Here is a 15,366-nt window from a genome sequence, read left to right on the forward strand (position 1 = left end):
AATTATCTGACTTAACATAAACAATTATTATTGCTGACAAACAAAAGAAAAATTTTTGGAAGAGACATGCCTAGCACTTTTTTTCTATGAAAATTGATGGGGTCCGCTAAATTTTTTTTAAAATCAACAGGGCACGCAGTACCCCATCCCCTCCTCCATTATATCTTAAAAAATGAGTCTTGAATTTAAGTAATAATATAAATAGTATAAATATTCTTGTTAATATTGGGTCTCTTGCTAATAATTAGCCTATTTTTCGAGTAATAAAAAACAAAATGTAATTAGCATTCATACATGGGCAAATCATCTGGTTGAATTGAAAATATTTACTTTGGATGCTAAATAACTGTTTACATTTATTCTAGTCAAATGTGGTGCTTAAAAAAACTTATTTTACAATATTATAAGGTTAACGTTATATCTTTTCTTCTAAATATCATAACAAAGATTATTTAAATTCTTAAATAATTATTTATCTACCTTGTAAATTTAATAATTACGTTTGTTTATATAGAATTCTTATCATGCATACTAAATTGTAAAGATATGATATAAGTTTAATTTAGCAAAAATTTGACCAAAAATATTTTTGCTTGTTGGTATTTTTGTTTGTTTGTATTATAGTATAATGGTAACAATAAGTACTAGTATAGGCAATACTTTAAATTGTGATTATTTTAAGGGACTAATGCCCAAATAATTATGCCAATCAATTTAAAAATAATTTTTTGCTTACACTAATTTGGGGATCCAACCCACCTTAACCATTATTATTCTTATCTAAACTGAACCATGAAAAATTTTATCACCCAAACTTGAGAACCTCTAAAAAGGTCCAAGACTTGTTTGAGCCTTTTTATATCCTACATATTTTATATATTATTATATTTAAAACCATTTTTGATTAGTTGATCAGTATTAGTCACATTAGAATTAATAAATAATCTTTAAATATTATAATTTATAAATTGGGTATATTTGTATGTGGAATAAAAATAATAACAAAATAAATGTTGGCTGCTTTTAAGTATGTGATAAAATTTAAATGTAGTCTTTATACATAGTTTAATATAAAGCCATATAAATTCTCTTTTTATGACTCAAACCTTTCCAGACCCAGGTCAAAATTTATATTTACCTCTAAATACTAATCTGGCCTGAAATATTTTAAAATTTTGAGGCCTGCGCCTGGCAAAATATATAAATTAACCACATTTTATAAGATAAATTAAGTAAAAATCACTAATTGCTTTGTTCTTGACATACATAAATTTTAATAAAATAAAAGAAAACATTATTTTTATTATATATTTTTTAAGCACACTTAACCTGTTTCTTTTTTAAAAAATGGCCTGAGCTGGTCTTACCAAAATATTTTTGGGGTTGGACTTTGGGCCAAATTGCAGAGCTCTTTTCTAATATCTTTGTATGTAACCAGATTTAAACCAATTTTTATAAGTTCAAACCTATCTAATATTATAATTTTATAAAAAAACCAAACCTGAACCCAAAACCAAACAGATATTCTTTGCAGTTGAATTCCTGTGACTAAGTTATGAATTTATTTTTAAAAATTATATACGAATTTCTTTCTCTTTCTTTCTTTTTCTAATTAAGTAAGTCAATATAATCCAAATCATTTTCATTATAAAACAATTAATATGTTTTCTTGATAAATATACTTTTATAATTTCTTTTTTAAAATTTGAAAAAAAATGTTTAAAAGTTGTACCTAATAATTTAAATATACTATTTACTAAAATACAAAGATTAGACGCAACTAATGTCTTAAAATATTTAATCAACAATATGAATAACTAATTATCTGATAATCAACATTAGCTCATTGTCACTTAAATAATTATGAATTCTGATGAAAGGGAAGACTTTCACAAAGAACCTATGCTAAATTCAGAAGCTATACATGAGAATATTAAACATATTACTGATCCTATTCCAGAGCGCTCCAATCATAATTCTCTTAATTCCTTAAATTCGGATGCATCTTGTTATCCTGATACTAAGTCCAATACAATACCTGAGGTCAAGACTAGAACATTTGCCAGATATCCTATCTCTTTTAACAAATTTCTCAATAAACAACCCAGCTCTTTAAGCCTTTTTGGTCCCAGCAGTGAACAACCACACTATCAGAAATATCCGCTTCTCGACAATAATGATTTTAAAAACGAGTGCTTAAATAAGCTAAGTATTGTGGACTCAAATGTTACAGCATGGAAAACCAATCAAATCAATGAAGCCCCAAAATACAAGGATGTTAGACTAGACCAAAACCAGAAGCCTAGATCAGTAAGACATTCTTTCCCTTCCAGATATGCTCTACCACTTCCTGCTTACATTAATAAACCCGTCATCTCATCTCCCGACAGGTGTATGATAGAAGAGGACAGTCCTTCGTCTTATAGTAATATGGACCTTAGCCCAGAAATGGATTATTCTCCTGTCGTAGTTCAAAATATCACGAGAAATGGCAAGGTCCACAGGTCTAGGCACAAAAATGATCTTATGGTGAGCGAATCTCCCGTGTCGAACAAGGAAAGTGAAACAGGAGACGATGAGACAGAGATAGAAGAAGAGGAAAGTGAGGAAGATGAAAGCGAAAGCTACACAATGAACCAAGAAGGGCTCGGAAACGACGGGGAAGATAATGGACTCGGCGATAAAGTGACAAATTCCCTAGTATCCGATTCTTCCCCCGATTCTCCAATTAGTAAATACGAGTTGAATGACAGTCAGCCCAGCATTTTAACTAGGGAAAAACTCCGCTTAGCAAATTTCGATGACGTGTTGGGAGATAATAAGAAAATTCATAATCCCTTATTCCGATTGTGGGCTGATCTCAAAATTCGCCTAACTCCCGATTTTTGGGTCTTTCGTAGAGCATCCCCTATTTTTCGGGGTTCGTCTCCTTCCCTCTACCACCCGAATACGTTGAGAGAAAAGAAACGTGATAAGGTACCATTTAAAGATCATAAATTTATCAGATCATTTTTCCCTTCTCCCAAAACATCTCAAACTCCGGTATCCTTTGTTTTTCCTAACACTTCTCAATCTCTGCCGGTAGCTGCCGGAAGGCCCCAAATTATAAACAACGGCGCTAGAAGGTCCGTCAAGTCTCTCAAATCCTCTTTAAAATTGAGTTTATTTCCTCAGTCACAAGACTCTGATAGTCGGGGAGAATACCGTCGGATCAAAAAAATATCTCCTCCTTGGTATTATAGCCAGAACGACATGGTAACTTACCAGCTACAGCAACTCCAGAAACAACACGAAAATTCGCATCCAAGCGGCATGGAAAGAGTTAGCGGCCCCTATCATCGGTTTTTTCACCGTAAGGAACACCTTTGGAAAGTATCCCGCACATATGGCCCATCTGACGAAATCGACCGGAACTTAGATGGTTATCAACCCGAAAAAAGACCCCGCTTTTTCTCTTCTCCCCCTTTACTTCCAGACGCTTTTTTAGCCAACCAAATACCTAATTCTGGCTCTTTTTTACCTTCTTCAGATATAGTCAAATCTGCAGTCCAAACCACCGCAATTAACAAACTCCCACGGCACCATACAACCGGCCATAAGCATTTTAAAAAAGTGCGCAAACGACTTGTCAATAAATCTGGCTCGTGCAACATAATCCACTCCCATATCCCAAAGCGTAAGCAGCACTTCCTCTCCGACATTTTCACTACGTTGCTGGATAGCAAGTGGCGCTGGGCCGTCATCATATTTACCCTAGGTTTTTTGCTCAGCTGGACCCTTTACGCCATCGTTTGGTGGCTCCTGTGTTTCAGTCATGGCGATTTTGACCACGCCAGGGATCCCGATTGGAAACCATGCGTCAAAAACGCGCACTCCTTTACTTCCCTCTTTCTGTTTTCGGTCGAAACGCAGCACACCATCGGATACGGGTAAAGTCTTACATCCTCCACTCCCCTGCAGAATTTTAAAATGCTTATCATTAAATTGTTATATTATGTTGAAGCTATATCCTTCTCTGCACTGAATGATTCTATTAAAAAGGCTTTATTAATGTCTAGCTGGCTATCATTTTATACGTAAGAGACCTGCATAGGTCAAAATTTTTGGACCGGCTTCCGGATTATTAGATTTTTCATGTTCAGGAATTCTTAAAAGTTTGTTATTCTTAATAGCTTTAATCATATTTTGCAAATTGTTCTAGAGAAATGGAAAATATGAGCATTAAATGAATATTAGACGCTGGAGGCCAGGTCCGGATTTTTAATCATACCATTTTTTCTGGCCGAGCCAAGGGGCCAGCAGTTCTCTGCTGTACATTGACTACAGTTCTGGGTATGGAAGGTGTGCTGGAACGCATATTCAAATTAATTTTATTTTAGAAACTTGCCAAAGTGATTTTTATTTAAGCATCCTATTTTTTTAAATCCACTTTAAATATATCTACTATCTAAACCTTTTTTGGTAAGTCTTGAATGATTTACAATCAAATGAAGACTTTGGTGTATAATAATTCCTAACTAGAGCCCATTGCGGGTCTATTCTTTTTTAAAAAAAAAATAATATATCGTCGTCAGAGTAATATAGTGTTCTATGTCTTTATTTTTCAGAAGAGAATTTTTTAAAAAAATAAAATATTTATCGTATTTTATATAAGAAATTACACCATAATAATTTAAATCAGAGACCTGCATGCCCAGCACCCGGGCCGGACCATATTTTTATTTTTTTAATATACCCGGTCCGAGCCGGGCCTGAAAAATTTTTTTAAAAAAATATCCGGGCCGTATATTCACTCAACGGACAAAGGTTAAGTTTATGTTTTTTGAGTAAGGATAAAGGTAGTGTTATTATGCTAAATTATATATTTATATTTTTGGATTGTGATACGAATATCTATTTTTTCTTATAATATGCTTGTTTAATTTTTAAATACAAATCACATTTTTTGAATGACCACCGATACCGAAAAACGTAAAATCGAGAATTTTTGTCCACTGTAACTTCTCCCCTTGATATCTAAAGTGTTAAGTTACATGAATAGTAGTTTTTTTTATGCTCATATAAAATTTCATCAAAATCTAAAAGGGAATTTATTAAAATTCTTCATCTAAATCAAGATTTTTATGGCTTAAATCCGTTACTATATTTATGAGATCTAATAGAATGCGTCATTTATAATCAGAGACCTGCCGGCCGGAAACAGGCCGTAAAATGATATCTTTCAAAAAGTGCGGGTCAGACTTGATAAAGAAACTAATAAACCCCAGTCGGCCAATTTTATAAATGAATATCAATTATGATGAATTATTCAACAGTCATTTACTGCTCACGTTTGCAATTCGCCTTTGAAACAATCTAAATTACTAAATTTAAAAAAATTTTGGACTTGCCTTAAAATGGTCAGAATTCTAAAGAACCAGGCCTTAACAATTTGACCTAGCTACCTTAATATATATTTTTTCAAAATAAAAAAATGTTTCAAATGTTATAGTCATCGTTACATAACGGAAGAATGTCCGGAAGCTATTTTGGTTCTCATAGTTCAGGCGATAACTGGTGCTATGATACAAGGGTTTGTGACGGGTCTCATTTTTTCTAAGTTATCGAGACCTAAGAAGAGGGCTGTTACCTTGATGTTCAGTCGTAATGCCGTGATTTGTACTCGAGATGGTGCTCTATGCCTTCTGGTTAGGATAGGCGACATGCGAAGGTCTCATATAGTGGACGCTCACACCAGAGCTTACCTGTTCAGGAAAAAAGTATTCCCATTAAAATTTTTTAGGCTATCTCATTAGCAAATTTTGGCATTAAATTTGAATAATAATTATATATAGGTCACCCTGGAAGGCGAAACCCTCCCATTAAACCCTTACAATCTGGAGTTGGGGTTCGATTCTGGTGTCGGACCCGTACCCGACATTGTTTACAAAAGCTCTAGCACTTTCAACAATACCGGTATTCCAGATCTCTCTCATAATTTTACTTCTACTCATAACTCGAACACAGCCATAAACGATAAAATATTCTTGGCTTGGCCATGCATTTTAGGTTAGTTCTAAGACGCATAAAGCTATTTATTCCTCATAAATTATCCATTATGATTTATTTTTATTTATAATAATTTTTAAATACAATGAAACCTTATAATACTATTACCTCTTTATCTTGACCCCATGGACTAGCCCTTCCTGTCAAATAATCTTATTAAAGATTCATAACAAAAAATATTATCATCAAAATAGCGTATTCATTTTTTTTTATAAAATAAATTAAATTTATTTTTAAAGTCCATAGGATGGATTCACCTTCCTCTCCGTTCTATGATCTCTCGGCCGAAGATGTTAGAAAGGAAAAATACGAAATAGTGGTAATTTTAGAGGGCATGATTGAGTCTACCGGTATGAGTATGCAGGCTAGAACCTCATATTTACCCAGTAAGTTATATACAATTTAATTTCTACATCCTAATCTTAACATTGTAGTAGTTAAAATACCTTATTAACTTAGTTATTTTTTAACCCAACTTTTTAAAGTCTACACTAAAATTCCTTATTCCACCATCGTTAGGATAAAAAAAACTGTACGGAATTAAATTTTGCATGAAATCTTAATTATTGGTTTTTTTTTCATTCACATTGATTTTATTTGGTATAATTATAACTATTTTTTTTATGAAATTAAAATTAGAAAAAAAAAATATCTTCAACCGATAATTGAACATAACCTATGGCATAAATTTTGTAAACATTGCGTACTATATCAGAGATCTGCACTAAAATATTTTGGATCAGTCCGGGCAAAATTTTTATCTAAATTTACTTTAAGAATTCTGATATTTTATGGAAGTGATAATCCACAAAGTATAGTGTATTTAATTTAACCATTCCCCAAGATTATAAATAGTTGTTTATTTTGGTATTCAACATCATATATTTTGGTTTAGCCCTTGTATTAAAGAAAAATGAATATTCGGGCCAGACAACTTTATGAAAAATTAAAAATCGGCTGGGCCAGACATTAACTAAATTCCCACACGGGCAAATTTCGCCATTTGCAGACCTCTGCTAGCTATTAACTAAACCTTGATTAATTTGATTATTTTTTTTAAACAATTTTTAATGTTATATATTATTTTATGAATCCGTTTATAATTCTTTCGCTATAGTGTGCACAAATTGAGCGTTTGCATTTTGCCATAATTTTTTAATAAAAAAAAGTGCAACACATTCCTTATTTAAATTGAGGTTGCATTTTTATTAATATCGTCGATTCAAAATTTTAGTTAAGTTCTAAAAAAAAGGCTTTGTCTTTGAAGATTATTATCGTCTGCATTTATATTTCTTTAATTTCAAAATATTCAATTTTAAGATATAAGTTATTTTTTTTACTTTTATAAGATATAAGAAAATGAAGAATTGAAAAGTATTGGGAAAAAAAACAATTAAAATAATTGCTAACTCCAAACGATAATTTTACTAATTTTCATGATTCCATTTGAAATGCATTATTTGCGTTAACGCAGCGTTTAACGCTCAATTTATGCCCATTTTTGTCTTCTGCTTCCTTTCTTTTTTAACTCTTTTTTTAACTGACTATTTAAAAAATATACATCTATTTTAAGTAAGCTTTTTTAAGTAAATTAAAACATAATCGAATCTAAAGTTATTAGTTTTTTTATTGATTAATAATCATATCTTTTCTTTTTTTTACCTGACTTTTTGTGACATGAAAATAACTAAAATGAACTTTAAAAATTAATCTTTCCAAAATTCGAATACGTGTTTTTTTTTCATATCTTTAAAAAATATTTTTCCTTCGACGTTTATAAAACAAACGAGTCTCTTGTTGTGTTGTGCATAAAATGCGACCTGTCCACAAAAAAAACATGGATGATTACTTTCCCCTATGAAAGTTTTTACCTCATTTTGTTGGGAAATGAGAGAAACTAGTAGAATACAATACACCGATCCTTTACACTCATTTATAGTAAGTGCAATTCACTCAAGCGATGCGAAATTTTTCGCTTCACAATTTAAACAATCAAGTCAGTAATCGGTATAATTTATAAATACTAGGAACGAAATGAGTAAATCGCTTGAAAAACTTATGTTAGACCAATCAGCTGTGATTTCGCTTCGCTTTAATTTTACTGCGTTTTCTATAAAATATAGCCTTAGGCGTGCCCAGTCCGTTTAAACATCATTTCTAATTTAAGTTGGTTCGGGTTTGTAATATATACCTATATACTATTAGATTGTCATGTTTATTCAATTTCAAATTATTATATTATGATAAGGATACGAATGAATGATTAATTCCAATTTAAATATTTATACAACTCTATTTTTGGAATGTGCTTTTATATTTATTTATACACATTTTATTGACTGTTTTCATTTAATTAGTATTTTTTTTTCTTTTAAATATATTTATTTTTTAAATATAATTTTTGATATATATAATTAAAAATATACAATATACCTGGTAAAATATTTAAAAAAAACATTATTTTGGCAAGATAAACATTTTATTTTTTTTAAACTTTAGAGATAGAGGGTGGAACGATTCTTTAAATATGCACCAAATCTCGCCCTAAAGAGTCGACCTCGACTTCTCGCATTGAGTCAGAATTAGTATTATTAGAAACCTCAACCAAAAAAAATGAATCACCGGGAAATGCCCTAAATAAAAAGAGGTTAATAATAGATACTACCAAGTCACCGTATAGCAATTTCCTAAATACCAACCTAATTTGCTAAATACCGACCCAAATTTATTTAAATGTAATAAAACCCTTATTTATTTATTTTTTAAAAAAAATCTTCAATGCATACTGCACAGTTATAAAAACAAAACAATGATGAAAATACTATTTAAAAGAATATTAAAATTATAATTAGCATACTATATCTCTATATAAAAATACATAATTAAAAGAAGAGAAGTAAAAAATAATTTAAAATAATATATTTAGGTATGGTCGGCGGGGCTTAATGATCCATGTGGAAATGCAGTTGGATCGACAAATTTCGATTTATATTCTTTGTCGAAGGTAAAAGCCTTCTTTTGGATCACCTATAATTAAACGTAAGCTTTGCCCTATTGTTTTAATCACGTGTTGAGTCCGGCCTCCTATATAAAAAAAACATGATCTTTGCTGGGATTCGAACCCAAAACCATCGGAATGGTAAGCGACACTCTTGCCGACTAAGCCACAGACGCTTTCCAAAATTCACGATTTTTTAAATATATATTATAAATAATTTGGTAGTACCTATCCAAAGGAAAAATAAACAAAATAAGGTACTACCTTAAGGCAATACCTATCATTAACCACCAAAAGACGCAGATAAAAGTACCCCAGACAAGAATGTCCCAATTTTGAAAAGAATTTAAATTTTTTGTCCTTGGGTATTTTTGTCCGATTTACTTTTGTCCGGGTCTTTTTGTCCATAATTCAAAAAAATAGTAATTTAAGCCTCGATTCCGCCAAAAGATGCCAGAAATTTCTCTTTTGACTAAATCTTAATGGTTTAATCCTATTTTTAAGCTAAAATCTTGATTTAAAAAGTTTTTAACAACCACTATCTTTGACTTACCTAGTGTTGTTAAACAGCTCGATTTGAGTCGATTTTTAAAAATGGGAACTCAATATTTTAGATAGAAAAATATTCCCTAAGCCTTGAAGTTTCGCTAATAGATTTCAAAACCTGTGTGCTATTATATCTATTAGCAAAATTTTGCATAATATTTTTCTTGATAAAATATTGAGTTAATCGGTTCTAATCGAGCCATTGAACAACGCTAGATTTACCTGACTTAGTTATAAATGTGTTTTAATTTGCGACGTTTTTGAGGAGTGGTTCTTTTTTCATACATTTTTTTAACTCCCATTTGGCATATAGATTTTAATTTAATTAAACCTATATTATATCGATTTTTTTTGCATTTTTTTTAAAAAAATTGTTTTTTGTAACATTTTATGCCTAAGGAAAATATTTGTAGTATTTTTTCTTTTCAAATTGAAAGTTATTACATCACATTGTATATTTTTATTTGAATTTCGTTTGACGGATAATCAAATTTACACTATTTATATTAATATTTTTCATCACTTAAATGAATAAATTTTGTAAAGTTTGTATAAATGATTTTTTTTAAAAAAAAATTTATAAAGAACGAAAGAAATAATATTTGAAACTTTCATAATATTATAAGTGAAAAATATCATTTTCAAAAAATAAAATAAATTATCGAAATTTTCGTTCTTTCAATAAATGATACCATTCCTTAGGCTAAAAAAAAGAAGAGTTTTTCTTAAAGAAAAAAAAATAAAAGCCAAGAAAAGAAATCGTAAATTGCAAATTTTGATTTATTTTATGTCATTACATTATACCATAAAAAAATATATATTTTATTATATTTTTATTTATTATATATAATCAAGTTCATACCCGAATCTTCATTTAAAGGGGGCACCCGAGGGTGATGACTGTAAATATATTTTTTTGAGAAATCTTAATAATTGGTTTAATATTAGGATATAGCGTTTACGTAGTGTTTTTATTTTTAATTTGTCCTAAATTTTTTGATTGGGGAAAAAAACTAGAAATATGCATATATCAGAAATATGACAATTTATAAATTGTACATTGCCATAGTAATAAACATAATCTACTTAGGGGAGCGGGGGAGAGTGGCTTTTCACCTATAAATTTTTTTTGGATAGTTTTACTGCATGATTGACTAGAGTTTTCCTCCTATATTTTATTATAATTTAATGTATGAATCGCTTAAAGATTATTTTTAATCTTTAGAATCATGAAGCTTATCATAAATAAAAAATATCGATTGCTTTTAAAATATGAATATTTTCTTTAAAAACATTTTTATAATTCAATTAAAGAAGGGTATTTACATTTTACTCATTAATCTTTATGCATTTCATTAATATTCTCTAAATTCCCTAAAAGATCATCATTCATTTGTGTGGGATGATGTTAGAGTGTAGGAAAACACCTATCACTAACTTTGAAATTTATAATTATTTATATATTAATTTTTTTTTTAAACAGTTTATTATAAAATTTGAATTCCAAACAATAAAATGGTTAATTATTTTGGTAAAGCCAAATGGAATTCATAAAAAAACAAATATAATAATACTATTTTGTAAAAAAATTTATCTTATTTATAATTATGAAATAAATTAAATTAAAATATTCGTCTTTATTTTACTGGAACCTTCCAGAATCATCGTTCCATAATCTTCCCCAAGTTCCGTTCATCATAATTTTTTTATTTCCATAGAATTCCAACAATTGACTAAATTACGAATGCCTAAGTAAAATAAACTGATTATTTAATTAAATAAAATGTAATTAATATTTAGTGTTTACATTGTCTAATGACTTGAACGTATTTAAAAAATCTAACTTTAAGAGTAACCCCCAATTTGCGCGAAGTTGCGGCTAATTATACAAAATACGCTGTATTTTTGTATTCACCGCCGCAAATTTGCGCCTACTGTTAATGAGGTGTTATCCTGCATTCACAGTTAGCACGAATTCGTTGCGAGGTATACAAAATATGCGGTATTTTTATATACTTCCCCGCGAATTCGCGCTAACTGGGAATGTAGGGTAAGGGACTCATCAAGTTCATGCCTACGCTTCACTGACTTGGAGTAAGCAAACCTAAAATGTTTTAAATTTTTTATAGCTCGTGTGTTTTTAAAAAAAATTTTTTTTAAGATCTGAATTCGCCGGAATATATTCCATCATATATATAGAGTACCTACCTATCTAATAAATTTTAGAAGATTCCGCCATTATTTGTATATAAAAAATTATGTTATAAAAAATTAATATAAATTAAGAGTTCTTTAAAATGAATCGCGGCAAAATTACCTGTAATTTATAGAGTAGGTATACTCTAGATGTGTACCGATACCACTTTTTAGAGGCCGATCCTAACCAATATTGCCGATATTTAATTGATATCGGTCGATTACCTATCCGACATGATTTTGATACTGTAAATATACTAATCGTTATTTTTAATGCACAGATCATCTCATACTTTTTAAAAGTATAACATTTGTAATTTAACTATACCATAACATAAGTCATTAAAATATATTAACATGATCAATTATAACTTATATTCATGAAAGTAGTATATATTAATAAATCAATTTATATAACATTTATCTATTTACATAATAAGTAATAAACTTTTTTTAAATTAAGACGTCATTTTATCTGATCGGAAAATTTTACAATATCGGCCGATTACCGATATTTAAGAAAGTTGAAAATCGGCCCGATCCGATCTGATTAAAGAATCGGTACATCTCTATTATACTCTATACATGCTGGAATACAATTCTTGCAATGATCTAAGTTTTAATAAATTTTCTAAAACCCTAGATTTTGCTAAATTTCTACGACATTTGCACTTTCAGCATCTTAAAGTATTCACCGTTTAGTCAAACTGTATTATTAAATATAATAATTTTATTTATTTTTATTATGAAAATCAAAAATCTTTATCAGGATTATCTTCTAAAAAAAATTATGAAAATAACAATTGATAGGTTATTCTGTCCAAGGGCTCTACCTGTGTAATCGAAGGATGAACACAATAAGTAAACTTAAATGTTGCATGTTTGTAGGAAATATATGTAAATACTATTGTAAATTAATGTAATAGGATAGACGTTTAAACATAATTTCGACTGGATGAGGAATTACTGTCATCATGATTGTTTTCTAAGATTTAGGGAAAATATATCTAAGCCATAATAGGTATTCTAATAATTAATAATATTATTTAAGTTATAATGTAATATTGATATGTGGAAGTGGATAGCTATTGGGCAATTATTTTTTAATATATATTAACCCTAACTCAGATCTCTGACTATAAACCTAACCTCGTCGAAAATGCTTCAGAAATAATATGGTCCCACCAGGGAAAGAAGAAATTTTTGATAGTGAAATATGGATCTTAATAGCTGCTCACTTACCAAAATATCTATAAAAGCCAACCGTCTATCATTTATATATTTATTATGTCATCTTGCATGTGTACTGTATTGTCAGAACATTTGCAATTATATGTTTTATATAAATAATTTTCCGTTTTATATGTTTCGTTGCTACAATATTTATTATGTTTTCTATAGCGAAAAGAAAGGTCACATAAAAAGATTCGTATTTTTAAAAAAGTAGTATAGAGAGATTTATTTATACTAACCCTTTCTAATAATTTTATTACATTATTACAACATATTTTAAGTTTAAATATAAAAATTAATAATTTTAGACATATTTTTTTAAAATAATTGCATGTTAACACATGAATGAACGCGTTAATTAATAACTTTTAGGAAAAAGTACTTCCTAGATTGATATTGTTTATTATTCTTTAAAAATTTCAATTCCTACATCAAAAATTTAACTTTTTTAAAATGCCAATAATGAGTAATTTTTATGATTCTAAGGCTACGTCTTTGCAGGCAATTTCAAAAAAAATGTTTTTTATTAAAGCGCATTAAAACAAAGCACTAATATTTGATAAGACACTCGCGTCTGTTTATATTGTTTACAAATTTTGTGAAAATAAAATGCAAGAATCTGAGCATTTTTAATTGCTAGCAAATACATAGGCTAAATGAACCTAAATTTATAACGGCTTTTTAAAAAAATGTATGCTTACATAGGTTTACTAAATCAGAGCTCATAAGATCTCTCATCAGCATGATAAATGTTTGTCATTGTCAACATTTTAATGGTTCACTTTCATACCACTTACTATCCAATATAGATTTTTTTTTCGTCATTATAACCCATTCTCATTTCTTTCTCTTTTCTAGGCGAAATACTTTGGGGTTACAGGTTCCAAAAGCTTATAACGTTCATACGAGAAGATGGGGACTACATGGTGGACTATTCCCGGTTCCATAACACTATTCCGGTTAATATGCCCCGGTGCAGCGCGAGGATGCTCAAAGAGCTCCGAGACAAATTCCAACAAAAACGCAAGCTGGAAAAACTTTTGTCCCAACGGCGTATATCTTGTCCGGTTACCTCGACTTGTAACTGTCACCTTTTACACGTCAAAAACGAATTCAATTTGTTAAACGGCGAGCACTTTTCAAAAAAATTTGACTCCGCCAGCAATAACAGCGAATGTTTTAATTGCAACGGTAAGGTCTCCCTTATGGTCACGCTCGAAGCTTACGATAAATTGAATACTCTCTTAAACGACGTAAAACAAACCTTGCATCAAATCAAAGGATTTTAGAGGGAGAAAAAAGCGAGAAAAATATTTGGAGACTTAAATATGTAATTCAGATTTTAGTCCCCCCCCACCCCCCCCCCCACCCACCCATAGATGACTTCGGGTCCAAACAAAAAAAAATTCACATAATCTCAATTATTAATAAATAAATCAAATTTTATATTGATATATTAATAATATTTTTTTAAAAATAAATTAATTATGAGCCATTTATTTTGCTCAACCAATTTATTGCATTGTTGAAGGATTTAAATATTTTTTTTTAATGTATAGTAATAATAAAGGTCAAACATTTACTATTAATATTCAAAGGTCAACCTTTTTTTCTAATTGTTTATATAACGCGTTTATAAAAAACTTCGTCATCTATCATTTATATTATAATTTATTTTTATTAGCAACCTAAATCCCGTTCCATCCACACCCTTTAAGGCTAGTGAGATTCGATCCGACACGATTTAACAGGTGAGCGAATTTTAAATAATCTTATAGTGGGATCAATTTTTCTTAATCAAAATCGATAATTCTTAGATTATTTATTGAATAGAATTAGATAAAATTCATATTAATAAATTGATGAACAGATTTTAAAAATCGATCAGCTGTTTCTTGTGATCGGATCCGACTATAAATCTAGCCTTTTCCCAATAACACTTCCTACCTCTGTTTTTTTTAAATAGTCAAATTAAGGAGAATCTTACGTACATAGATTATAAATTATATTTACTCTTTTCTATAAAAAAAGAAGAATTAGCAATATTATTATAATACTATTATAAATTCATTGTAAGCCGAATTCTTTAACCAACCATTTATAAATGTCATAATTTCGAGTCATTATTATCTTTTAGTCAAAATACCTAAATTATCAAAATAATTATTTTATTTATTTTTTAATTAATAAAATATATTATATTTTACATCTTCTGCGTCTCCGCTTATTAGTAAAAAAAATCCTTTTTTTTGGATATTTATAATAAATCAAGAATGTGATGAATTTATTAATATGTAATAAATAGTATATATTTATTATGGCATTGACAATGCCTCTTTGCCCCA

At 29.4% G+C, this 15,366-nt stretch overlaps 1 protein-coding gene across 3 annotated transcripts; it reads left to right on the plus strand.

Moving 5' to 3' along the window:
* The first annotated feature begins 328 nt into the window (after positions 1–328).
* On the plus strand, positions 329–15,134 carry LOC135922993 (uncharacterized). 3 transcript variants are annotated; one of them, XR_010571089.1, is made up of 8 exons: positions 330–408; positions 1,770–3,929; positions 5,492–5,759; positions 5,835–6,048; positions 6,288–6,434; positions 12,599–12,649; positions 12,917–13,053; positions 13,880–14,020. XR_010571089.1 is itself a non-coding variant. In XM_065457568.1 (7 exons), exons 2-7 carry the CDS (start codon positions 1,864–1,866, stop codon positions 14,308–14,310), a joined length of 3,177 nt encoding a protein of 1,058 aa, XP_065313640.1. In that variant the 5' UTR covers positions 329–408; positions 1,770–1,863; the 3' UTR covers positions 14,311–15,134. The 3 variants fall into 3 exon arrangements, 2 of the variants coding, with proteins under 2 accessions (XP_065313640.1, XP_065313641.1); XM_065457568.1 differs by lacking the exon at positions 12,917–13,053 and having other exon boundaries at positions 329–408; positions 13,880–15,134; XM_065457569.1 differs by lacking the exons at positions 12,599–12,649; positions 12,917–13,053 and having other exon boundaries at positions 332–408; positions 13,880–15,134.
* The last annotated feature ends 232 nt before the right edge of the window (positions 15,135–15,366 follow it).

Source organism: Gordionus sp. m RMFG-2023, chromosome 1 (assembly GCF_954871325.1).
Source record: "Gordionus sp. m RMFG-2023 chromosome 1, tfGorSpeb1-WG-v2, whole genome shotgun sequence".
NCBI lineage: Eukaryota > Metazoa > Nematomorpha > Gordioida > Chordodea > Parachordodidae > Gordionus > Gordionus sp. m RMFG-2023.

Coding starts and splice junctions, on each gene's coding strand:
- LOC135922993 (XM_065457568.1), top strand. CDS start 1,864: ATGAATTCTGATGAAAGGGAAGACTTTCACAAAGAACCTATGCTAAAT. Junction 3,930..5,491: donor CAGCACACCATCGGATACGG/GTAAAGTCTTAC, acceptor CAAATGTTATAG/TCATCGTTACATAACGGAAG. Junction 6,435..12,598: donor TAGAACCTCATATTTACCCA/GTAAGTTATATA, acceptor AACAATTGATAG/GTTATTCTGTCCAAGGGCTC.